Source organism: Lynx rufus, unplaced genomic scaffold (assembly GCF_022079265.1).
Source record: "Lynx rufus isolate CCGP_SWC_20201006 ecotype Redwood Valley unplaced genomic scaffold, mLynRuf1.p SCAF_11, whole genome shotgun sequence".
NCBI classification, from domain to species: domain Eukaryota; kingdom Metazoa; phylum Chordata; class Mammalia; order Carnivora; family Felidae; genus Lynx; species Lynx rufus.
The window spans coordinates 55,193,344-55,218,821 of NW_025814825.1; the positions used below are offsets into that span (position 1 = coordinate 55,193,344).

Sequence of the window (25,478 nt, forward strand, 5' to 3'; positions counted from 1 at the left end):
AAACAGCTTAGGGTCTGTGGGCTTTGAAGCCTGGAGGCTGTCCCTGCTTGCTGGGATTTACAGCAGGGGTATCAGTTTGCTGTGTGAGAGGTAGACAAGGAGGGGTTCAGAGTTATGGGCCCTGGGTTGTAGGGGAGACAGAACGACCGCGCCAATTTGGCCCTAATTAATAGATGGGAAAGAGAGAAACCGCGAATCCAGGAAAACAGTGGGAGGGTGAGGGGACCATTTCAGTATCCTCTCTCTGTTCCACCTGTCACGTCCCAAAGCATGAAAAAAAACCTTTCTGCATTACGTGAGCACCTTAATTACACTACACAGTGTTCTTTGAATCAGGATTCTAGCAAATTAGAGGTTCATGGGGACACAGCACAGGAAGCTCCCAGCACGGTGGGGAACCGCTCTGTGCATCTTTTCCCCCATGGTTCTACATCTACAAAGGATTCTGGTTAACAGATAGTGGATATTTGCAAAGATAGCATATGTGTATAGTTGATTAAAAAAAATCCCTCAACGGCACGTCTGTGCCGAACGCACCAGATTTGGGGGCATCCCAGGGCATCTTTAGAAATGTCTGTATTCCTCGCATAGTAAAACTTAGGTGCAGAAACCTCCAGTTGCTGGAGTCTGTGTGTGGTCTGGAAGTGGCCCACGTGGCTGGGTGGCCTCAGGCAAGTTCCTTCGTTAATAAATTAGAAGTCCTTCTTCATTAATAAGTTGGGACGGTTAACCTAATGACCTCCGAGTCTCCCTCCAATTCCTTTATGACTCTGGGGTGCTATTTTGAAAAAAAAAAAAAATTAATACTTTGTTTAAACTTGGTGTTTAATTTTAATTAGTATTTAATCTATTTAATATTCTTTCATGATAAAAATGATGATGACAGTAGTAATAAATCCAGCCTCCTCACTATTCCTTTTTTTTTTTTTTATCTTTTCCTTATTTATCTTTTATTTATTTTTAATGATCTTTTCCTTACAGAAGTAGATGTTCTGGGTATGTCAGTGGATTGTTCTGGCTGCGGGCATGTGGCGTTTAACCGTGTTTGGAAATAGTAGGTAGGGGACACTCAAGACCCAAAACAGAAGCCCACTAACCCTCTTCCTCCCTTAAAGGGTCCATCTGCTTTGCAAACATGGGGATTGCCATGCTGGAGCCAGCCCTGCCCATCTGGATGATGGAGACCATGTGTTCCCGCAAGTGGCAGCTGGGTGAGGACTGGTGTGGGTGCTTCTGATTCTAGAACTTTTGTCCTCGGGGTGGGTCCTGTCATTGTAGCCCTGACAAGCTGCAGGTGCCAGGATGATAAAGTGATTGTTTCTGTTTGATACTTAATGGGGTCCGTGCTTAGGGTGGCAGTGAGCTTTGGGGCCTTTTTCAGCTCCAGGTTTTTAAATCCGAATTAGCAAAGAGGCATGAGACCTGGGCAGAAACAAGACGCAAAATACATTCAGTGTCTGCCCGTGTTTCTGAACTAGACGTTAGTAGTTATATTAAGCGTACGTGGGTAGCAGTAAGATTTATGTGAAGCAGGCTGACAACAAACAGTACGTAAGAGGATTACTCTTTTAAAAATATTTTTGACTTAGAAAGCAATACATACTTGATTATTTTTAAAAAACCAAAGTACACAGATCAAAGAAGTAAATTTTAAAATCTCATGTTCATCTTTTTCCTTCCAGGCCAGTCCCCTGTAATAGTCATTGTTAACAGTTTTGTGTCTCTTTCCAGATGGTTCTACATTTATCACCATGTGTGAGATGCTTAAAAACCCAACCCGAATGGAACATTGCCATTTATATCATTGTGTGAACTCTGGTTGGGCCATGTTTCCATGTCAGAATGGGTAGATTTAATTTTCAAAATTAATTAGATTTTTTCAGAGTTACACATGTACTTAATGTTTAAGTTAAATAGCATTATTAGAATTATAATGAAAAAGCCAGAAGTCTTTGCCCCATGCCTCCCCATCTCTAACCCCCTTTCTCAGATTTAATCACTTCAACTCTTTTAGTTGTTTCTTCTGCTAATTTTTGTCTCTAAATAATATGTGTAACTCCTGTTTTTTAAATTCCCCCATTTCTGATACTACCAGCTCCCTAACGCAGTAGATGAAGATTTAATGCTGTTATTACACCTGAAAATATCAAACAACCAACTTATTTGTTTTCTCAATTTCTGTTTTCCTAGAACAGTTATATTTGTTGGTCAGTTTGGCACTCAGTGTTGGCTTTATTGTGACTATGTAAAAATTGTTCAGAGATGAACTATATAGGGCTTTATGATTATTCTTACAAACTTTTGTTTTTCCTGGAGTTAATCATTGCCATCTCTTTCCATTTTCTTAGCTTTCCATGTAGCATTTCTGAATGTATTCTCAAACTCTCTGGCAAAAGTGAGAGGCCCTGTAAATACGGCCAAGTACATCAGCAAACCTAACCTATTTGTGTTTTTGCTTGTTTATGGGTATTTGTCCTACATTACTCTGTCTTGCTCCAGTCTAGATTTGTTCACTAGGTCATCCTAGGACTTTCCTCTTCCAATATCTGGGCGTCTTTGCTTCTCTACTGTTTCTTGTATCCTTCCCTTCTATATTCCTTTCTCTTGGTTTACTCTATCATTATGATGGAACACATCCTCTAGCTTCTTCCTGAGAGTTGGTGCATGGCAGATAAAGTTCTCTGAGATCCTACATATCTGCAGACATCTTTATTCTCATGTTTGGTTGACTTAGTCTACTTGGGTATATAATTCTTGGTTGGAAATTATTTTCCTTCAGTTTTTTGTGCTTATTTTTGAGAGAGCGAGCACGAGTGGGGGAGGAGCAGAGAGAGGGAGACACAGAATCCAAAGCAGTCTCCATGCTCCAAGCTGTCAGCACAGAGGACAGCGTGGGGCTCGAACCCATGAACCCTGAACCAAAGTTGGACACTTAACTGACTGGGCCACCCAGGTTCCCCTTTTCTTCAGTTTTGAGACAACTATCCCATTGTGCTCTAGCCTCCAGGGTTGCTATTGAGGAGGCCAGTGTCCTTCTCATTCCCCGTCCTCTGTAGGAGCTAGAAGGATCTCTTCCTCTCTGGTTATGAGTGTCCGTGACATTTTTTGCAGTGGGGTCTGTTTTCTTCTGTACTGGGAACTTTCTTGGTTAGTCTGTTCATCTGGGAAGCTGTTTCTTTTACTTCTGGGAAACCATTTTGTATTATTTCTTTAATTAATCCTCTCCCCTACTCCATTTTATCTGTTTTACTGTTACTTTTATTGGTTCGGTATTGGACCCTTGGTGTTTCATGCTTGTAATTTCTTACTTTGCCTTTTCTTCTTCCCATTGATTTCTTCAACTTCATTGTCTAAACTGTCTATTGAATTGTTATAATCGGTGTCATCATATTTTAAATTTCAAGAGCCCTTTCATATTCACTCTGAGTGGTTTTGTGTGTGTGTGGAAAGGTTGTTGAAATTACAACCTCTTACCACTTAGTAGGAAGACTTCCACTCACTCCCATTTCATCGTCTTATGTAATCCCTGATCTCCATGTTGCCTGGGGTCCCTGGGCCATTTTCGTCTTCTTTCTCTAAAGAAACTGTCTCCTGAGAGGGTGAGTGTGTGAGAGAGAGAGAGGGCGGGGGGTCCAACTGGTCTTTTTTTTTTTTAAATGTTTGTTTATTCTTGAAAGAGCACAAGCAGGCGAGGGGCAGAGAGAGGCGGGGGCAGAGGATCTGAAGCTGGCTCCGCACTGACAGCAGAGAACCTGATGTGGGACTTGAATTCACAAACTGTGAGATGTCAGGAACCTTGAGATCGAGGCCTGAGCCGATGACGCTTAACCGACTGAGCCGCCCAGGTGCCCTAGGGGGGGTCCAACTGCTCTTAAAACAACCTTTCAACCCTCTTTCCAGTTGACCGCCTCAGCCTTACATTCACAGTACTCGGAGCCTTCAGTTCCGGAGTGTCCTGTTGTTTTGAGGCACAAAAGGTGTTGCTTCTTTTTGGCTGCTCCGTGTGCAGATGGAAGATTCCAGTGTTCTCTGTCGTGTCCATCACTGCTGTCCCTCTGCTGCTGCTTCCCTCTCTGACTGCATTTTCTCCTATCTCATTTTGTCTGGCCTTGGGCATAGAGGAGAGAGCATGGGGCTTCCTTTACTAAAATTTGAACGGACTTTGGGATGGGAACGGCAAATGGGATAGAAAATGGGACAAGAAAACTTATCGATTTGCTCTGCCCTGTTAACTGGAAGCCCATTGTTCATTTTAATGGTTGGATTTTTCTATTGTAAAGTTAGGCCATAAATTTTCAACCGGTTCCTTTGGTTGGGCATTTGGGTTAGTTCCAGTTTTTGCCAATTAGAAACCATAGTGCGGCAGCGTATTCTTACCTGTATTCCTGTTCATGTTCGGAAATGTATCTGTAGGGAAAATTCCTGAAAGTCCAGTGGGTGTTTGATGTTTGGTAACCTTGCACTAATATCAGTATTCTCAGTCTTTCCCCAGCTGCATATGTGAGAAAGGGGTGGGCGGGGGACTCTGATTTTGATTTATTTTTACAAGTTTTTTGAACGCAGTTGAGCATCTTTTCATATATTAGCCATGTCTATTTCCTTTACTGTGGATTTCTTATGAAGTCAATGAATAACATACTTTGCCCATTTTTTATGTGGAGATGTTTGTCTTCTAATTGATTTTAATTGTTCTTTGTATATTGACATTATTCCTTTATCAGATGTTTCACAAATATTGCCTTTGTTGTATTGTCTTTTGACTTTATAGGTGGACTTTTGTTTTTCTTTTCTTTCTTTCTCTTTCTTTCCTTCTTTTCTTTCTCTTCTCTTCGCCACTCAGATCATTTAAGATGTCACTAGTCAGGGTTAGCCCCTTGACCCCTTCATGTCCTTGTCATTTCATCTGAAGCTCAGATGAGACCTTTCCCATGCTATTATTTTTTCATTCATGTTTCCCCTTAACTTATGATTTGTTTTTCACATGAAACTTGGATTTACACAGACTTAGTTTAGGTATATGGTGTGTGATACAGGTCTGGTGTTACTGTTTGCCGTATGACCGGCCAGTTGCCCCTAGGAGTCCGCCTGAATTTTCCCACCTTTGTCATACTTGGAACAGCTGTGTGTTCTTGAGTCTGTTTCTGGATTCTTCCTTCTGTTCCCCTTGTCGGCACGCATTCCCGCGCCGATACCCTCCTATTTGATTACTGGAGCTTTAGAACATTTTTAATATCTGCAAGGCTAGTCCCTGCACGCACACCTCTTAAAGAGTTTATTGATTATCCTTCCTGGGGATTTATTTTCTTTGCAGAGTTCTTTCAGCTTACAAATTGCCACTTTGGGTGGAGACTCTCCGTTCTGAATGAAGCTGCCGTTTTTTAGTGCCTAAAACCTTCCCTTAGGCAACCTTCTCTTCCCTCTGCAGCGGGGGTCCTGTCACGTGCTGCTTCCTGGTTCAGACTTGTCCCTACCCCAGTCCTTATGGGCTCTGCACGGATTTGTCACTGATCCGTGTTCTTTCATCAAATGATCCTTCAGTAAAAAGTCCCAAATGGCTTGGGGCGGGGCAGGATGGGGAGGGACTGATAGTGGGTGTGGGGTTTCTCTCTGGGGTGAAGAAAGTGTTTTGGAATCCGATAATGCCCACGGTTGTACCACCCTGTGACTCTAGTATAAGCCACTGAACCGTGTGCTTCAAAAGGGGGGACGTTATGGTACATAAATGACGTCACCAAACCAAAACCAAGCCCCAAGCAACAAGAGTCCTTCGGTGAAGGAGGAAAAAGCGTGGGCGCAAAACTGAAAGGCTAGTCGTGAAGCAGAAACTCGGCTCTGAACCTCCTGGCGGTGGAGACAACGCAAGGACTCCAAACTCCCAGAGCGGGCACCCCACTTCGCAGAGGGAAGACCCTCTCCTGACCCCGAGTAATCGCAGTTTTGCAAAAGATGGGGAGACGCTTCTCAGGTCTTGCTGCTGCTGTTGGCATCATGATGCCTTCCTCTGCGGTGCTTTGGGCCTCCCGTGTGTCTTCGGGAGGCGCCCGTGGCCCTGGGGCACCGAGTCCGTGGAGCTCCTGCGTCCCTTTACAAGTGCTCGTTCCCGCCCGACTGACTTATCTTCCCGACTGAATGCGTCCTTGGCCTTGTGCAGGGCACCTCCGCTCACCTGCCCGCTCCCTCTCCAGACACAGCCTGAGGCTTTCTTTATAAAGTCCTGAAAGGCCCTCAGAGGCCTGGGCCTTCCGGGTTAGATAGCAGGCTGCGGGGGGGGGGGGGGGGGGGGGGGCCTTCTAGATTTCGTCAGGATCCTCTGTGGGGCTTATCTCCCAGGCCAGATGGTCACCAGCCCCTCGGCTCGCTGCACCTGTCCACCGTGAGGTCATTTCCTTCCGGTCTCAGAGATACTGCTTTGCCGTATCGCCCCCAGTGTGAGGGGAGCACAGCACGTGTGAGGGGAGCACCGCTCCCGTGTGGGCTCTGCAGCTTGGGGCCCACCTCCCCGGAGCCCCGCGGGCCCCCCTCTGAGCCTCGTGAGGAGGGCGCCGTGGGCGACGGGGTGCGAGGACCGAGGGTGGAAATGAGGACCCAGTGCCAGTACGGGGCACGGCCGTCCTCCGGAGGAGGCCCCGGGGCAGCTCGGGCCCCTGCTGTGCTACAGGGTCCTGTGTGGGCTCCCTCCCGCCCTTCTGCTTCCCTTGTCATTTCTGGAGAAAGACCGTAAGATTTGAAGCCAAGGCAAAACAGTCTTAAGCAGCCGCGTGGGCGGCCCGTGATTGCTCTTGTTGAACGCTGCGTGTCTGGCCATGATTTTTAGAGGAGGTAGATGGGAGCCCACCCGTGTTCCAGAGGGTGGCCGTGTGAGCCCATCCCCCCGGCCCCTCGTGCTGCCATTTGGGGGTGGCCCTGAGTTTGGGTCGGTGGAAAGAGAATCATTTCGTGGTGTCTCCCTTTACGTCAAGTCTGGGTCAAATGACACCCCTGCCCCCCGCACCCTGCCCCAGCACCCGGAGGCTTAGTGACCCTGTTCCTGGTGACGCCTACAGGCCCCAAGGGGAAACTTAAGCTCTAAGGAATGGGCCCCAGAGAAGAGTGGAGCCAAACTCTTTCTTCTGGCTCTTTAAGGAGACGTGGTGGTGCAGTGTGGGATGGAGGGTAGGATACTCTCGTGCTCGGGCCGTAGGGTTGAAGATGCCCGTGGAGACGAGGCAGGGCCCTGGTGGGGGCGCAGGTCGGTGCACTACGAGCCCTGTGAGGGCTGCGTGAGCTGGGGCTCTCGGGGTGCACTCGCTCTGCTCCCAGGCAGCCATGACCTTGGGGCACGTCCTGTGCCGGCCTGGCTGGGTACCCAAGGACGGGATGGTTGCCAGCTTGCTGTGGCTCCAGGATGTGAGGACTTTAGCCTCCTGAGCCTCCCTTGGCATAGGGCAAACTGGGACTGTTGCCCCATCCGGTTCCAGACGGAGCCCTTGGGGACATCAGGGAGGGCTCGGGAGAAGTCCAGGGACTCCTTCCTGCAGTCACTTCTGGGGCTGCAGGTCCAGCGTTGGCTCCTTGCAGGCTCCGTTGTGGTTTGAGCCTCTCCCTCTCGAGCCCGTCGAGCCTGTGGTCAAAGCCAGGCTTACCATGAAAGCATGGGGGTGGGCAGACGATCCCCGTGGGTGAACTTTGTGGTACGCGCAGAGGTGACTGAGGGGGGTGCAGGCTTAACCTGCGGCCCAGCAGAAGGACAGGCTCACTCACACGTGTGGCCCCAGGCACTGTGTGCGGCCCGGCCCGTCCACACTTCTCTCTTTGAGTCAGGAAAGGGCCGACACAGACTTCTTGTTGCCTTTGCAGGTGATACAGGCTTTGGAGGGACAAAGTTGCCCAGTTGATGACGGTTCAAAAAGATCCCCCCACAGGTACCAACAAAGTTCTGAAGGGACATGGAGGAATCCCTCCGGTGAGAATGTGGGGTCGGGCCGTAAGGTTGAAGACATCTGTGGAGATGAGGCAGAGCCCTGGTGGGGGCACAGGTCGGTGCACTACGAGCCCTGTGAGGGCTGCGTGAGCTGGGGCTCTCGGGGTGCAGAGCAGGGGCCGGCCCCGTGATGCACTCGGTCCCTCTTCCCTTCCTGGAGCCGCGAGCGCTCAGGTGCTGGGCACCGGCACGGAGCTGGGCCGGGGCGATTCTGCGCACCGTGTTTCAAGGTGGAGAAGTGGCTTGAACTTGGACGGAGGAGTGGCAGGAGATGGCCAGTCCCTGGGAGCCAGCGGAGCCCCGGTGGGGTTTCACTGGGGAAGCCAAGGAGAGGGTCGGCTGCATTTTCTTGCTGTGGTGGCCGGCTGGGGGCGGGGGTCGAAGGCAGTTTCTCTTGGCTCCAGGATGCACCCCAGGACCAGTGGGTGGAAGTGATGGGAAGCTCAGGGCCTGGCGTTAGGACACTCGCCCCTAGTTGGAGCCATCTTTAAAGAGCTGTCTGGGAGGGCACTGGGTCCCTGAGCACAGCTAGACGGTCTCCTGTTGAGTCGCTAGGCGGGGTGCCGTGAGGGGCGCACCGAGGGCCGAGTTCCCAGAGCTGGTTCTGTGGGTCGCGTGATGCAACGGGGGCCCCGGCGGCGCGGGGGATGCGGAAGCCGTGTCGCAACGGCGATCGGGAGCTTAGAGCCGGAGGTCCAAAGAGCACGTGGCCCTGCCCCCAGTTTGGAAGCTCCAGAAAGGAGGAGGACTCCGGCTCCAGACCACAGTGCAGGCTTTTACCCCCGGGAGGCCCGCGGCTGGACACACGGTGCCTGCCTTCAAGGTACGGGGCAGCCTGTCGGTTGTAGGAAGCGAATGTCCTCGCACGGGACCTTCTCCTCTAAGCGGTCGGCTGTGTTCTGAGCGCCTCCCCTGTGCCGCCACGGAGCTGGGCTGTGGAAACAGATGAAGGGGTCCCTGCCCACCAGGAGCTCACCGATGTGGGGAAGGCCAGCCGGCCAGGGACAGGTACGAGGAAGGTGGAGCTCTCGCGGAGGACAGGGCAGAGGGATCGGACAGGGAGGGCCATTTGCCGTCTGCTCCTCAGAGCCTTCCTATGAGATGCGCTGCATTTTGGGCCCCGTGAGGTCACGGGGACCCCCTGGAGCCTCAGCCGGTGTGTTTCGAGCTGAAACGAACCTCTTGTTTCATGGCTTACCCCCAGTGCTTTTTGCTTGAAGATCTTGAAACTGGAGTTTGCGGCCTGAGGCTGTTTTGCCATCTATGGAAAACGGGGGTGGGGGGTGCACCCACTCCCAGGTCTCAAGCGTGAGCTCAGCACCCCCCTCGTGGGTCAGGACGATGGAGCTCATCTGTGGCCCCCCGCCCCCCCGCTCCCCGGGAGCATGTTGGCGACCCTGCTTTGAAGCTGTGCCTTCAGAGAGGCATCATCCCGTGCCTTGCTCCCGGTGTCAGGATTGACCCGAAATGGGGCCCCTGGCTGGGTTGTTCACAGTCCACTTCCTTGGGCCCCGGTTTACAGCAGGTGGCCCTCAGTCCGTGGACTGAGTTCCGCGCGTAGGTAGGTTTTGGTTGAATAGTACGGTGTCAACCTGCTAGCGCTTTATGTTCGTAAAAATTAGTTGCCAGCATTTGAAAAGCTCAAGAGACTTCCTGTAAGAATCCAGAGTTCAGTCTCTCCTGGAAAAATTGGCTCTTCCAGTCTGGGACCTCAATCTTCCAGAGCAGCAGTCGCCTCTTTAGACGGGGTCTGGGCCCTCCCCCGCCATTTCCCTTCTGTTTCCCCGACACTGAGGCCCGACGTTGGTGTCTCTCTATCATGGTGCCCGTGCTGTTATTTACCTTTTCCTTTGCTTTCTTCGTTCGTTTGCCCGACCCTGAACCCCATACATACTCACCTTGACACAAAGGCCCTCGTGACTTCTTAACGTCTCCACACTAAGCCTACTACCTGGCGTGCAAGGTTAGGCTTAATCGCCAGCTGCTTTGGGGAGCTTCTGGGTCCCCAGAGCACGGCATATGTACCTTTGTTCGGTCCCCAGCGTAGCCGCGTTCCAGCTCAGACATCGTCTGGCTCCTTCCTTTGAAGCTCTCGTGGTGGCCAGAGCCACACTGTGGTCAGTGTCTTCGCCCTGAGCCAGACCCGCGCTATCAGTAACATTCGCTGAATCCAATTACATCCCGCGATTATTTGGCCGCCGATATTGCCAGGCGTGACAGAAATGGTTTCCTGGAACATGAAATGAGATTGCTCTTTGTTACTGTTTCCCAGATCACCAAGCCTGGAGTGGCTTGGTTTTGGATTTAGCTCCTGGACCTGATCATTTTGAAGTCGCTACTGTGCTGGAAGGCTCAGCCTCTCTGGAGAGTTTGGTGGCTTGCGTTAGTGCTTATGGAGGTGCAGGGAAGGGCCACTGCATCCCTGAAGAGGCAAGGTCACACGTGTGCGTGCGTGCGCGCACGTGCGTGCGCTGCTGAGCCGTGGGGCCGAGAAAGGCCCTGGGCCCCGTGCATTTTGAGCACAGTGCATCCCAGCTGGTGGCGTTTAACCTTCTGGGCACGTCTAGCTCGTGTGTGGCTGTGTGACTGAGAACGAAGCGGCGTTCGCCATTTGTGGGCGAGGCTTAGAATCAAATCTGGTGTAACTGAGTTCAGGAAAAACGCTGAAAGCAGTAGTAGTTTGAAACCCCATCTTTTGGGAGGAGACCATCCTATTGTCCTGATAACAGATGGGGACCACACGGAGCTGGTATGGACAGATCCCTAGCGGCCAGGCTGGTCTGACTCGCGTCGGGCTTTCTGTTCAACACAGAGACTACTTCCAAAGCAACCACTGCCACCAGCAGCCGGATATTGGCACAGGCTTGGCCGGGGACGCCAAGTCCCCGGGAGAGCATTGAACCTTAGACATGAAAACGTCAGTCGCGTGACTTGGCCACACACACAAAAAATGACCGCGTAGACGTTCATTTTTTTTAGGCCTGGCAAGATGTTCATAAAGCTAATTGAAAGAAGCAGGATGGAGGGGCGCCTGGGTAGCTCGATCGGTTAAGCATCCGACTCTTGGTTTCTGCTCAGGTCACGATCTCTTGGTTCGTGAGTTCGAGCCCCACTTTGGGCTCTGTGCTGACAGTGCAGAGCCTGCTAGGGATTCTCTCTCTCTCTGCCCCTCCTCTGCTCGTGCTCGCGCTCTCTCAAAATGCATAAATAAACATTAAAAAAAAAATAAAAAGGATGTAGAACTGCAGCACAAGAGTATAATCCCGCGTCTTGTTTTGTTCTTAAAAAACCCGAATCCTGCACGCACCCGTGTATCTGTGTGCCTGTAAACGTGTGTGTGTAAGATTACGGAGCGGGAATCACCGTGCTCAGTACCCGAGCGATGGACTTTGGGGTGACTTTAACTTTTTCTTTGTCCTCCTCTTCACATTCCCCGGTCTTTCTCAATGCCCGTGTCTCCTGTGGCAAAGTGACGAAGGGGGGAGGACGGGGGCGGTGCCACGGCCGCTCACCGCACGTGTGGGAGCACAGTGGCCGGGCTCCCGCGGCGGAAGCTGCCCGTGTGCGTCCGTGGGTGAAGCCGCCACCAGGCAGACACGGAGGCAAGATGAAGCCGTCGATAGAGGGACGCATCTCCTTTCTGGAGCGTCTGGCAGCTTTGTGAGGACGGAGAAGCCGCGTGGGGTCCCGTCTGGCTCCGTCAGCCGCCGGATATTAGCTGCCTGGGTGCAGGCCTGAGGCCTTCTTTCATCCGCTCTAATCGCCATTGTGATGTCTGACAATTATTACTTTTTCTAACACTTGACTGATTATCAGTACTGATAAGGTGTCCTTTCCATAAATTTACAGGCATTGCTTTCTTGCCGGCTAGTATCTCTTATCTCCTTGGAACCAATATTTTTGGGATGCTCGCACACAAAATGGGGAGGTAAGATGAGTACTGCATGCTCTCACTCTGTCGGAATAAGGTCGTTCTGTTAAGCCAGTTCTGGGTGTTTCGACCTGAGTTTTCATCAGTAATTGTCCTGATTTCTGTTGAAAATTTGGCAGGGGTGGGGGTGGTGGGAATGGGAGCGGTCGTTTATGGAAGGTGCTTTTTTGTTCTTTTGATAGGTGGCTTTGTGCTCTTCTGGGAATGATAATTGTTGGAATCAGCATTTTATGTGTGAGTAAAAGACCTTCCTTGACAAGTGGTAGTGGTCTCGAAAGAAAACTTTTGCTTTGGGCAAGAATCACCAGGAAGCATTTTAGAGCAGAGTGAAGTTTGTTGTCTGTTTTTTATTTTTATTTTTATGTTTTCAATGTTTTTTGTTTTGAGAGAGAAAGTGCACCTAAGCAGGGGGAGGGGTGGAGAGAGAGAGAGAGAGAGAGAGAGGAAGAGAGAATCCCAAGCAGGCTCCACACTGTCAGCACAGAGCCTGACGTGGAGCTCGAACCCACAAACCGGGGACATCATGACCTGAGCGGAAATGCAGAGCCGGACGCGTAACTGACTGAGCCACCCGGGCGCCCCAGTATTTGGTTTTATTACATTTTCTTTTTTTTTTTTTTTTAAATTTTTTTTTTTAACATTTTATTTATTTTTGAGACAGAGAGAGACAGAGCATGAACGGGGGAGGGGCAGAGAGAGAGGGAGACACAGAATCGGAAACAGGCTCCAGGCTCCGAGCCATCAGCCCAGAGCCCGACGTGGGGCTCGAACTCACGGACCGCGAGATCGTGACCTGGCTGAAGTCGGACGCCTAACCGACTGCGCCACCCAGGCGCCCCGTGGTTTTATTACATTTTCAATTTTCCTCCAATTTTTTATCCTCTTAAACATATTGGACGAGGTTCTCCAAGGGATACATTTACATTCGAGGTCAGCTGCAGGTTATTTAGGACGGTTGGTTGCATAGTTATATTTCACTTCCCCAACCCCCCATCATTGTCAATATTACAGTGTCTTTAAACACTTTGAGCCGACTAGCCTGAAACGGTAGCAAGATTTTTTTTTTCTAGAACAACACATCTTCTACCAACAGCCGGCATCTACCCCCAAGCGAGGCCTTCTGGCCCTTGTCGGGAATGGAGCGTGGTCCGGGCTGGTCTTAACTACAGCAGTTGACGAGGCTGTTCTTGGTGGTCACAAAACCCATTTCAGGTTCGACTTCTGAGATCTTGGAGGACCCAGTTCTCCCCAGACCCCATCCTCCTCCTTCCCCCTAGTTCCTACTTCAGGAGGGAACACGCAAACCAGGCCAGAGAAGACCCATCTTTAGGCTTTTCCCAGAAGCTGTACGTTGGATGTCATGATTTTAGTGTGACGGGTATTTCCTCTTACAGATTCCTTTCGCAAAAAACATTTACGGACTCATAGCTCCTAACTTTGGAGTTGGTTTTGCAATTGGTAAGTCACCTGTAGAACTTTCTTTTCCCCATTAGTCAGAAAGATTTCCTCTTATTGGGGCAGACCATCTATCGTTCCTCAACCTAAAATTTCTAGAGCTCGGGAGGAAGCTCTGGGCTGCCAAACTCAAGTACTGCCTGTCAGTTGTCTACGGATAGATACCTGCTTTCACATACTAGTCATTTATTTTCTGAAAGCCAGTATTTGTAGAAACCCTGCTATTTACGGAAGCCAACGGATACTCTGTTGCTGCCCTTGGGCAAACAAGAGAACCCCCTCACTCGGAGCACCTTTGTTTGGGCTCAGATCTGTGCACAGATGAGAACCCGGGGGACAGAGACTTCACGTATATTTTTGATAAGGTCTGGTACAGAAAAGGTGGCCTGGTGTATCGACGGCCACCCGTGCTGTGGCAATTTTCACCGGCAAAGGGGACGGAGTCTTTGGATGTGAAGAACCATGTATGCTGGAAACAATCTTGTTAATATTTTGCACGAATAGGATACCTTTGTTTCTCATTTATAATATACAGATTGGTCGTCGTAAAAGTAAGGGCTAAATCTGTCACAGTTGCCAAAGGCAAGAACTGAAGCTTTGAGTGGTGCAGTGGAAAAGACAGAAGGGAGCCTTTGGGGACGCCCCGGGCGGGTTAGGTTTGCCCTCCCACAGCACCTCATGGCTTCAGTGAAAACTGGAATTCATTTTTGAGCTCTTGGGGGCCCGTCCACCTCTTCTGTCCAGTTTGTTCACCCCGTCCCCGTCCCCAGCACACGGCACATATTAGGTGATCAACAAATACCGATTGAATGAAGGAACGTCCCTCCTCTTCCAGCCTCTAGTAGTAGGTGGAGGTGAGGGAATGGACGTTTGACTGGTCTGCTGGTGGTGCCCACAGATGGGGTCTCATTTTAGCTGGTTGTTATCAGCCCCATTTTATGGATGGGGAAACCAGTGTTCAGCTAGATGAGGAATGGCCGTGCCCATCCCACCAGGGACGTGAGCCCAGGACTCTGAACACACATGCTTTTCCTTTACTCTTTCTTTATTCTGCCTGTCCCTGACTGTTCACGAGCTAGGAGATTCTGATCCCGGCCTTAGTGGTGGTGATTGTTTGTTTAAGCCCCCGGGTTGGCAGACCTCTTTCAGTCTGTTCTCTGAGCAGGGCACGGTGACCCCTCAGACGCCCTCGTGTTCTGATTCCTTCCCATCTTCCCTGATACTTTCCAACTTATTCTCATAGTCTGAGTGTGAGGCTGAGGTGTAGATGGGGAGGGGAGTGTGTGAGGCTTGTAAGTGTGCCCCCTGGGGGAAGGTGAGGGGCTGTGGAACCCGGAGAGAGTTAATCTGGAAAGCACCAGCTGGAGGAAGACGAGGGGCCACACAGCCAGTAGCCAGCACCCCACTGGGTGTGAAGCCTGGTCTGTGAGTCACCAGAGGACGGGGTGCCCTCTGCTGGAAGGAAGGTGGGCCCTTCAGACGGTGGGGGCCAGGTGGGGCCAGCGGGAGAACAGGCACAGGTGGCCTGGGTTCCAGTCCCAGACCCAGTGACCTGCAGCCTGTCTTCAGTGAAGGGTATGCCTTGGGGAGCCTGCCTTTGAGATTCACAGGTGGTGATGACAGAAGGGGAGCCGCTGGCGGGGTGGGGGGTCAGGACACTGATACTCCCCGCATTTTCGGGCTACGTCGGTTTTCTATAGACCGTGTTCCCTGCCCGTCCACAGGAATGGTGGACTCCTCAATGATGCCCATCATGGGCTACCTGGTAGACCTGCGGCACGTGTCTGTCTACGGGAGCGTGTATGCCATTGCGGACGTGGCCTTCTGTATGGGATATGCTATAGGTAAGGAAGGACCCTGACCTTTCAAAACAAGCTTTTATCTTGATGCATGATAATGCCGACCGGAAACTGTTTAAACTTTGGTGTCTTTCTGTCTGGGAGGCATTTGGAGAGAGCTTTATCTCCTTCTCTGTTTCCTGAAAGGTCCTTCGGCTGGTGGGGCTATCGCAAAGGCGATCGGATTTCCGTGGCTCATGACGATTATTGGAATAATTGATATTCTTTTTGCTCCTCTCTGCTTTTTCCTTCGAAGTCCACCTGCCAAGGAAGAAAAAATGGTAAGAGAATTTTAGGACGCAACTCTAGTGTTTCTTGATCATGTTGGCATGGTCTTCTGGATGGTTCCTTCATGGCTCAGTTAGAAAGTATATTTCTGCTCCTTTGGGGCAGAACTCCCCAAACATAAAGGGTCAGAGTTCGTTTGGCGTTTATACCGCATAGGCCATGCTTCTTTTACTGTATCAAACATTATGTTTATAAATGTGAAGAATGAGGTGATGTTTTGGTACATAGATTAGCAGTCTGTTTAGCTCTTTTGTCAACCAGACATGGAGTAGTTAAATGTAATTGCCTTTAGTTCTTGAAAATCTTGAATATAACTTTTTTTGCTTCCTGCACCGAGTCCTGAGATGAGCCATTTTGGGTGCCGTTTGCTTTTCTCCTAAGCCTTACGGCTTTCAGTAATAGTGTTTTCGTTCTTACTGCGTAGGATTCTGGAGATGGTTTTGGTGTAGGTAACAGAGCGTTTTGGGAAACTATCCTATATGTACCTTTGGGCACACGTGAGCATGTGTAACCTTTAAATTCACAGTTTCATAACCAGAATCATCACTAAATGATATGGTATCGAGGATAAAGTGTTTAGAACTTACTGGTTCTAAACTTGAATTTCAGAATGCATTAGTCGTTTTAACCTGATGAGCGTTCATCCCTGGTGGTGGTGGTGCTGGGTTTTAAAACCTCCCGTGGTGACAGACCCTCGTCTAGCAGGATGAGAGTGGCAGGTTAAGTTAAGAATGAAGGAGATAACGGAGGCGAGGGGAGATGGTGTTTTTGTGATGAGTGGATATGAGGTTCACTTGTGATGTTCTCTTGGGGGCACATCAGAAGTTCTCTCTGACGGTTGAACGGAAATGGGTCTGACGCTTTGGCATTTCTTGAACTTCCCTGTTACGATTTTCCCCAAAGAGTGGGTCTAAAAACAGACACAGACTCTAAAGTTAGGTTACGTGCAGCCTTTATTTGTCTGGGGTGTTCTTTGTATTCATTAATTTGTTCAATATGTTTTGAAAATATTTTCAGAAAAAGAGTATATTCAGCACTGATCACTCTATCGTGTGCCCTTTATTATATAGGATTTAACTGGATAATTTGGTATTACTCATGACCCTTTTGAAAGAAGAGGAGTGGAAGGTGTGGAAATATTCCGACGGAAATCACCTCTTCTTTCCTTCCTCTTGCTTACATGGCCCCACTTCTGAGCAACCGTACCACTTTACTGTTCATCCTACTCGTCTCCTCACCTGAGCCCCGCATGGTAGCTTGCCCAAACCGGGGTCGGAAAAGGGGGTTACTCCCAACCCTTTTTGGACCAAAAAACACAAAGACAAAATCGCCTACAAGTTCTTTCACCCAGGAGACTGTTTAATAAGATTCTTGGGAAGTAATGAAGGGCTAGTGGCGGCCTTGGAGCCACACTGTCATGTGGGGACAGGATAGCATCTCCCTTACTGGGTTGTCGTAAGGATTCAGCCAAGAATCCCAGAGTGCTTAGCCCTGTGCTTAGTACACAGTGGATGCTCAATAAGTGCGTTACTATTTCCAGCACCACCTCATGCTGCTTTCCTGCTTCTGCCTAACGCCCTGATTTACTGTCCGCCCAGAGGCCCCCTGGTGTCCCCCCTTTCTCCCTCCTGTGAGGCGAGAGCTTCCTTTTGCTCCTGAGACCTCTGAACTGCTGAATGGGCTTCCTTAGCCAAGCAGCAGACGTCAGTGGCCCCTGTGCCGTGTGTCGGCGTCAGCGTGTTGGCTGTGTGTGGCTTATCTGAGGTGTTGGAAGAAATAAGTGAGGTCAGGGGATGGGGGGTAGAGGGGGACAACCCCCCTGGGCCAGCTGCTGCCCTGGAGTCCACGTGATGACTGGCAGAAGGCCGACCTCAGCACCCCTTCTCTTCCCTTGTGTTAAATCAGCGCTTTCGTTCATTTAAAAAGCGAAATGCCGAAGGGAGCGGAAGAGACAATCTTGAAAGGCAAGGCAGCAAAAATTGTAGGCTTCCCGAAAGGCACTTTCGCTGCCAAATGTCAAAAATCCGTAATAAGTGCCTAGCAAGATGAATCATTAAAAACCTGAGAAAAATGTGCATCTCGTGGCCCGTCACTGATGCCCATAATTGAAGGCATCACATTGGATTCCATTTGACTCGCGTAATGGTAACATTTGAGGGTGGCCAACAGCAGCTGCCTATTCCCTGAGCAAGCGGGGCAGGAAGACACCTAATGATAAGGGGGAGTGAGGCCGGGACAGCATTGTGCCAGGGAGGAGACAGAATTGATTATTGCTCACTTGAGAGAATCCAATACCGACAAGTGCGGGCGTTCAGGATCAGCAGTTACCAAAGGCAGGCGGGCAGTCAGAATAAGGCATATAAGCCTGAGCAAATCATTCTTTCATTAGGCGGCCTTCTGAATAGCCTTCAGCTATTTTATATTGAAAGATCTAAAGCTGTTTCCCTGGGTCCCAAATCACACAATCGTGAACTAGCGTGAGAGCGCTTGAGTTTTTCTTCCGTTTGGTATCCTCGACTTCTGGCTTTTTTTGTTTTGTTTTTTGTTTTTTTTTTGTTGTTGTTCCTCTGCAAGTATAAGAAATTCCACTCTGCCGTTTGAGGACAACTGTGTTCTAGTTCTACGACAGTGACATGCAGCCCGTGATTCTCAGAATACCCAGTTGAGGATGGCTGTGTGCTGGAATGGATATTTTTTCCAGGTTAAAGAATTATTTTTAAAGATAGGGCACATTTCTTACAACTTACTCTTGACGTTTCTAGTGGTGGCCCAGACAGGAAAGTAGGGGTTTGGGATTGCAGCTTGCTTTTCCTGGGTGGCTCTGGGCTTTCTCCTCATTGTTCCAGGGTCCTTCCAGCCACCCTGTTTTCTGAATGCAGGGGCCAGGCGAGGACCTGAATATTATCATCTATTTATAGAAATGGGTCCCTCTGTGGGGCATTTATGTAGTTGATGTGCAAAACCCTCACCATTTTTTTTTTTTTTTTTTTTAAGATACAGTAAGTAAAACTTTCTAGCATTCAGGCCTGGTAGCTCTCAAAATCTCGAAGCCTGGAGGGCTTACTGTTCAGTGCTTTTATTGTCTCAATATTCCAGCTGTGTATTTGCTTCATTTATATACTTCATTTAGTCCAACAAGGCTTTTACCACTTTGGAGATCCTCACTCCGTGTCTGATAAGAAACCAGGCATCTGGCAGGGGCTGGGGTTCAGCTCTCAGTGACTGGGCTCTGCTCTGAGTTCAAAGAACTTCCTCCTTTGTCTTTTCAGTCCGGAGTCAGACACGCCTCTGTTGCCCAGCAGTGGCACGGAGAGCTGGCTTAAATTACCTGGCGGCCCCCGTGGCCCCCCATGCACTTGATTTACCAGCTGCATCCTGTTCACGCCTCTCTCTTCCTGGCCCTTTGGGAATACTGCGTATGCTGCCTGGCTTCTTTGGTCATGTAGACGTTATTATAAAAATAGAACTGCCATACAGTCGTGCCCAGCGTTAGGTTTCGGGGGTCCTTAAGTCTGCATATATGCAGAGTCAGGTCTAATGATGGTTGAACCAAGAGAGAGAAGGTGGTTATGAAGAGGGTCGAACGATGGCCATCCGTCCCAAGGCTGTCTTACTGCCTGTGGGCCAGAGGTCAAGGTCCCTTGCCTGGCATTCAAGGCCCTGCAGTCTGGTGCCGGGTGGGCCTTCTAATTAACATCTCGCTGTGTGTACCTCATCATCAGACCTCTGTGGTGGCCAGGCCGGCTTCCTTAGTGTCCCTGTTTTACATAGTGTCTCCTTTAGTAGATGACCTATGCTGTGCTCACGTCCAGCTCCTTTGCTGTGCACACCCTTTCCGCCCTTCGAGGTTCAGCTGGTATCCCGTCTCTTGTACAGCTTTCCCTGAGCACTTCATCCACAGCAAGCGTTTCCCCTGTGAGCGCTGTGGGACTTGCCCTTCCTATGCAGTAAGGTCACTGACCTGCTGGTATAGGACCTTGGGGGCATGCAAGCAGGTGCCCAGCGAGCTGTTGTCAGCCGTAGGGCCCTCTGTAGTTCTAGATGATGCCACATCACTGAGACAGTGCTTCTCCTAGCGTGTCGACACCATTGTCATGAAGGGTTAGGGACCCGACTGGAATTTCATGTTTAACTCTCCCTTCCCCTCGCCCCCTGGTGATTCTCGATATTTCTTTGAAGATCACTAACCTGGGGAGATGAGATGTGCTCTTTGGGGGTTAAACGCTGGGAGAATGGTCCTGGGGTACCATGTCTGTTGCCTCAGTTACTTAGTTTTAGACTTTGAGCTCCTTATTAAATACATGTATCAGTTCACTTGGCAAAAAGTATAAAAACAGTGTTAAATTTTGCAGCTGACAGTTTGAGCTGGTGGCCTGACTTATAGGGTCACGGAAGTCCTTTATCTTAACATGTCACCCAGGCAGATCACTGTAGATTCTCTCAGGAAATGATACATGGGTTAGCACCGAGGGGAGTTACAGAAGGTCTCAAATGTGTGGAGCGGGACCTGGGGGATGGGGGGCGGGGAGTAGTGGACAAACACAAAGATAGGTTTCAGTGGGCTCATATCAACAGAGAAATGTTTCCATGTAGATTTTCACACCGCACAACAAGGTCTTGGGGGAATTATTTACTTGGAAGAAAAGTCCAGAAAACACACCTGATGGGGGACCATCTCCTTCAGTTGTACGCAGCGTCCCTTGCTGTGCTCTGGCCCTTTTCTGCCTCTGCCCTGGAGCCCTGCGAGAGTAGACCTCGGCATAAGGCTGCCTGGCACGCATCTGTCCCCTCCCAGCGGTGCATCCCTGGTCACGTTCTTTGATCTCTGTGCCCGCACAGGGTTACCCGCCTACCAGGTGGGGCTCTCGTGGAGCTGCAGTGTTGTGGCAGGAATGCTTAGCGTGGTCCCGGTCCGATAAGGGGCGGCTGTCTTCTCAGACTATATGCTTGGTCTGCACACTTTCAAGAGAATAATGACTGCATGGGTTTATCGATTGAGGATCAATGGACTGTTTTTACATTTTTAGTGACAGTGAGAAGGCATAAGATTTTTATGGGCATCAGAGGAATTTTTTTTTTTTTTTTTTAAATCCTACATTTGGACAAGAGGAAGACCTCTAGGATTTGGAGGAGAGGTGCTCTGGAAATGCCATTTATGAAAACGTATGGGCCCTGTGATGTCTAGTGCAGGGAAATCTAAGGGACCGTGGCTGTGGTCTGAAAATACTGGAAGGGCAGCCTGCGAAGATGGCTGCGATCAGAACCAGATCCACATACATACACGGTGGAGGTACATTTCCAGCGTGGGAGTTTGCCTCGTCAAGGACAGAGCGTGCCGATTAAGGGTGTTGCCACAGTGAACAGCTGGCACCGTGTGACTCCAGCATCCCCCCAATTCCGAGATTCCAAATAGAATTCCTAAACGGGGGCGCCCCGGGTGGCTCAGTCGGTTAAGCGTAGAGCTTTGGCTCAGGTCATGATCTCGCGGTCTAGGAGTTCGAGCCCCGCCTCGGGCTCAGTGCTGACAGCTGAGGGCCTGGAACCTGCTTTGGATTCCGCGTCTCCCTCTCTCTCAGCCCCTCCCCCACTCATGCTGTCTCTTTCTCTGAAAAAGAAACATAAAAAAAAAAAAAGAAAGAACTCTTCCTAAACGTAACCCGCATAAGCCCTTGCTGCATGGCTTTAGGGTGCCCGTGGCCCAGGCGGAAACCACTTCTGCAGTCTCTCCTGTTGCCTGGGATCCTCCTGGAGCTGGAGCGTCCAACCCCGCAGCTTCCGGGCCAGGCAACCTGGCAGTTGCACCTAAGGACTGGTTCCCACGGGGTGGTGCCATCTACAGCCTTCAAACTAGTGATCCTCAAAAATGGTAGGTTGAAACCATCTTTGTGAAACAAGATCACCGTATGTGCACTCTGCTGTCTTTCAGGCTATTCTCATGGATCACAACTGCCCCATTAAGACAAAGATGTACACCCAGAATAACATCCAGTCGTATCCGATAGGTGAGGATGAAGAATCTGAAAGTGACTGAGATCCTCAAAAGTCGTCAAAGTATTTATTTGTACAAAACAGTGTTACCAGTGAAATGACTCCTCCAGAACTTAGTCGCACCATCGTCCCTGGCGAAAGCCAAACAACCAAAGGTTATTCGTTCTTCTCCGTGGTTGTGATCGATTGCCAACAGCCTTATAAAGAAAAAGCAGCTTTTCTAGGGGTTTGTATAAATAGTGTTGAAAACTTTATTTTATGTATTTGATTTTATTCAATATTATACAATATATTTTGACGAAATATAGTGTAAATCTATAAATATTTGAATCCAAATCAAATATAATTTTTAAAAAACTTACATTCATAAACACTTGGGCAAAAGAATCGTATATTTTTTCTGAATATTGGTAATGGGTGTTTAAAATTAAAGCACACATTATCTCCGAGACACTTCCAACACTGAGAAACCAGAAGGAAGTCTGAAAAACAGAATCAAGTAAGACAGCATATTATGTAGTGACGCTGCGTGTGGTGAACTTGTAATTACTATCAACATATTTATGAGTTAAAAGCTAGTTACCTCAAATGCAGAGGACAGGAACTTGGGTCCGTCATCTTATGGACTTACTCATAAATCGCAGCTGGCATTAGTTTTCTGTGTAACCATCTACCTGGAACCAGATGGTTTCAAATTACACGTTTACAAGTCACGTAATTTGGTAATTTGGCACTAGAGCCAGAAGGAGAAAACTAGAAAATAGTCCAAAAGTGGAGAAAAGCACCCAAAGTATAGTTGTAGAACTAGCTTTCCCTTTAAGATATATACTGGATTGTCTTACTGGATGAAAGAAAAGTGAGGGTAGAGATCCCTTATACAGACAAGATTAAGCAGGATCGCTATATTAACGTCTCGTTCAAGTTTTAGACATTTAAAAGGCTAATCGCTGCTATGATGTGAAAAAATCAGACCACGTACCTTTGACCTGTTAAGAGGCCATCCAAGTGTTTTCTAGGTATCTGTTAAATTTTCAACTGTAACTATTATTTTTTAGACTTCTGAAAGTTGTTCAAGTCGACAAATTTTAAAGGAAGATGGAGGAAAGAAATCTTGAATCACATTAGGGAAAACAGGTTAAAAAAAAAAAAGTGGTCAGGACACATCCCCTTTCAAAGACAGAAAAACCCCAAACATCTAGAAAGGCGTATGTATTCTCGTGTCTAGTGTTGTGCAACGTGGTTTTTCTAAGCATGACGACATTGATGTGCCTTTTCAACAGCAAATAACTGTGTTAATAGTATCGTCAGTTGACGTCAGTTGACATCAGGTTTTGTAGGAGATGTGATTGGAGTGCGCAGATAGTGTAGAATGTCGCAAACACTTGTGAACTCTGTAGCTCTGTAATCAGAAATTACCTAATGTTTGTTCTTTGTTAAGCTAATACTGTGTTTCTGTTAACTTGGACAAGGAGCCAAGAACTTGAGAACGAGGACTCCTCAACCTCAACCTTGTAATTCTCTAGAAGTAGCTAATCCGGTTTCCATTTGCTTTAGGAAGCTTTTCTGTGGGGTTTTGAATGATTTGAAATCTGGTTTTCAAGGGCAGCGATGGAAGCAAATGAACTTCACATACTTGCCTTGGGCAACTTAAATCTGTGACTCTGTAAAGATGGATGGAAAAGTGCTGTCCTATGGCTAACCTAAATCCGCGGGATTGTTTTCTCCCACAGGGGAGACCCCCTTGGGGAACGTGCTACGGGTTTGTGGCTCTCCCTGACCACAATGCTTTATTCCAATTTTATTCTTGCCTCTAAGGCTTCAGTCTCTTCAAGAATGACTGGCAGAGGCATGCCCACTGTTGATCTCCAGAGAGAAGACAAAAGAGACGGGAGTTTTTCAAAACTGTTTTAGCAGCAAAGGTATCCATTATATCTGAGGGGGTAAAATTGCAAGGTCTTTTATAGGACTGATATCCTGGGGTTAGCAAGACTATGAAGTGATGCTTTTTTTTTCTTCTTTTAACGTGTGTATCAGAACAAAGAACATACAGCTCCCTGAACGTTTTCTTTTTTTGAGCAGAGGTGGGTCATGTTTGTACCTGGCAAACAGATACAAAACCACTAATGAGGTAGCAAAGAATATTCAGTTCTCTCGACTGCTAAGTGTATGTGCCTGTTTTAGCTCGTTTCCTTAATAAATCTTCTGAACACTACTGTGCCTGTTTGTATTTCTTTATAAACCAGACATTATCGCTGGAATAAAATAACACTTTAAGGTATTGTCTTGACTGTGAATACCTAATGAGGAACTATTCTTCTCTGCTTACAGGCATCAGGTAAATTTCACTCCAGGTTAGTCTGAAACCCTACTTTTTGGCTTTGGAAACAAAATTTGCTTTCAACTGAAATCTGTAACTAGTCACGTAATATCCTTGTGGAAAAGCCCAGTAAGTTATCCCTGCATTTCTAAGGTTAGATTGTTTTCCTAACTGCTGTGAACAAGTACATCTGATGAAAGTAACTATAATTCACAGCATAATTCTGATTCCCAAATAATGCTAACACGTTCAGCTTGTCTAACCTAATCCTCCATCTAAATATCAGAAATGCAGAAAACAGTCTAATTCCTAATAGGGTTAAGAAAAAAAAAAAAACACAACACCGGAACTTAATGCTTTTAGGCTGATTTCAAACTAGCAATTTTGTTCAGCAAGAGAGGACTTTGTGAAGACCTTGTTTGCGTGGCCGAATTCTACCCGGCGATGATTCCAGAGAGATGTAGCCAACCCCCTCGTTCAGAGGTTAGCAAATGAAGATATTCTTGTTTTCTGTGGTAGTTCTTTTTATTTTTAGCTATTGATAACATAGCATGGCAGCAAGATTACATCAGGAATGTAATAGAATACAATTATTTCAGAAGCCTTACCCCTCACTACCCCTAGGCTGCTTGTAGTGACCCCCCCTCCCCTGCACTCAAGTACAGCCGTGATGCCACTACCTCAGTAGATATAAAAATATTGCACTACGTTAAAGGTAGATTTTACAAATATAATCAGCAGCATTACCGAGCTTTTCGTAATTGTGGTTCTACAGAGTTAAATACTTTTGAAACAGGAGATTTTTAGGAAACCAAGATTTTGCGTTATTCCTGCAGCTCTTTTCAAACGCACCAGCTTCAGCAGCATGCCTGGCTGTCACTAAAGCTTCTGTGGTGTCATCCGTTCATCAACACCAGCCACTTACAGACACTGACCTTCCAGGTTATCACCGGTAAGTTATTTCTTTATAAAAGTTGGTTATTACGTTGGGCACACTGTTTCAAGCATGTTACAGAACCATTTTTAGCTTTCAGAGAAGTTGGTGTATAAAGACTTCTACAGCAGCGTTCATTTAAAATGCAAGCATGCTTAACTAAACAAAACGGGATACACAGACTTTTGTTCTATAAACTTGGCCAATAAACGTATTTCCTAATATTTCACTTCATAAAAAACAGCAAGAATGAGAACTGGCCACTGATTCTAAAAGTGGAATAACTTTTCTACCCTCAAACATGTTTCTGTGCTCCGTAAGAGTCGTACTCTTTTTGAATAGCTTTTTACTGTTCGGAGCACTTTTGCCGTTCTGTTCTCCTCACGATGATCCTGTGAGGTAGTTAGTATTGTCTGTTCCTACTTCGGAGCGGGGGAGACTGGCACAGAACACTCTTGTGCTTAGTTCACTCGTGGCCACTGGAAGAGTTTGAACTTAAACTTTCATCTGGAGTCCTAGGCTGGAGACCTGGACCAGAACCCTTACTAATTTACTATGCCATCAAAACTGTCCCATCTAGATTCAAAATTATCATGCCAGTTTCTACTATGGATCAATTATCAGAGTAGTTCCCTACAGAAGGAAAATAGACCTATAAAAGGCCAGAACTTCTATGGTATAACTGATAGTGGCCATGCGTTACTGGGGTCTACACGACGGACCGAGTATCCAAATAGATCCTTGTCATCAGAGAACTGACCCCAAGT

General features: G+C 48.2%; 1 protein-coding gene across 1 annotated transcript in view; it reads left to right on the forward strand.

Moving 5' to 3' along the window:
- Window positions 1-23,662, forward strand: part of SLC18A2 (solute carrier family 18 member A2) — a 38,789-nt gene extending 15,127 nt beyond the window's left edge. Inside the window, exons 10-16 of the mRNA XM_047073501.1 lie at window positions 1,116-1,211; window positions 11,810-11,888; window positions 12,074-12,125; window positions 13,286-13,349; window positions 15,071-15,190; window positions 15,332-15,465; window positions 21,399-23,662. Coding sequence (XP_046929457.1) covers window positions 1,116-1,211; window positions 11,810-11,888; window positions 12,074-12,125; window positions 13,286-13,349; window positions 15,071-15,190; window positions 15,332-15,465; window positions 21,399-21,503 — 650 coding nt within the window. The 3' untranslated portion in view covers window positions 21,504-23,662. The remainder of the gene's footprint in view (window positions 1-1,115; window positions 1,212-11,809; window positions 11,889-12,073; window positions 12,126-13,285; window positions 13,350-15,070; window positions 15,191-15,331; window positions 15,466-21,398) is intronic.
- The last annotated feature ends 1,816 nt before the right edge of the window (window positions 23,663-25,478 follow it).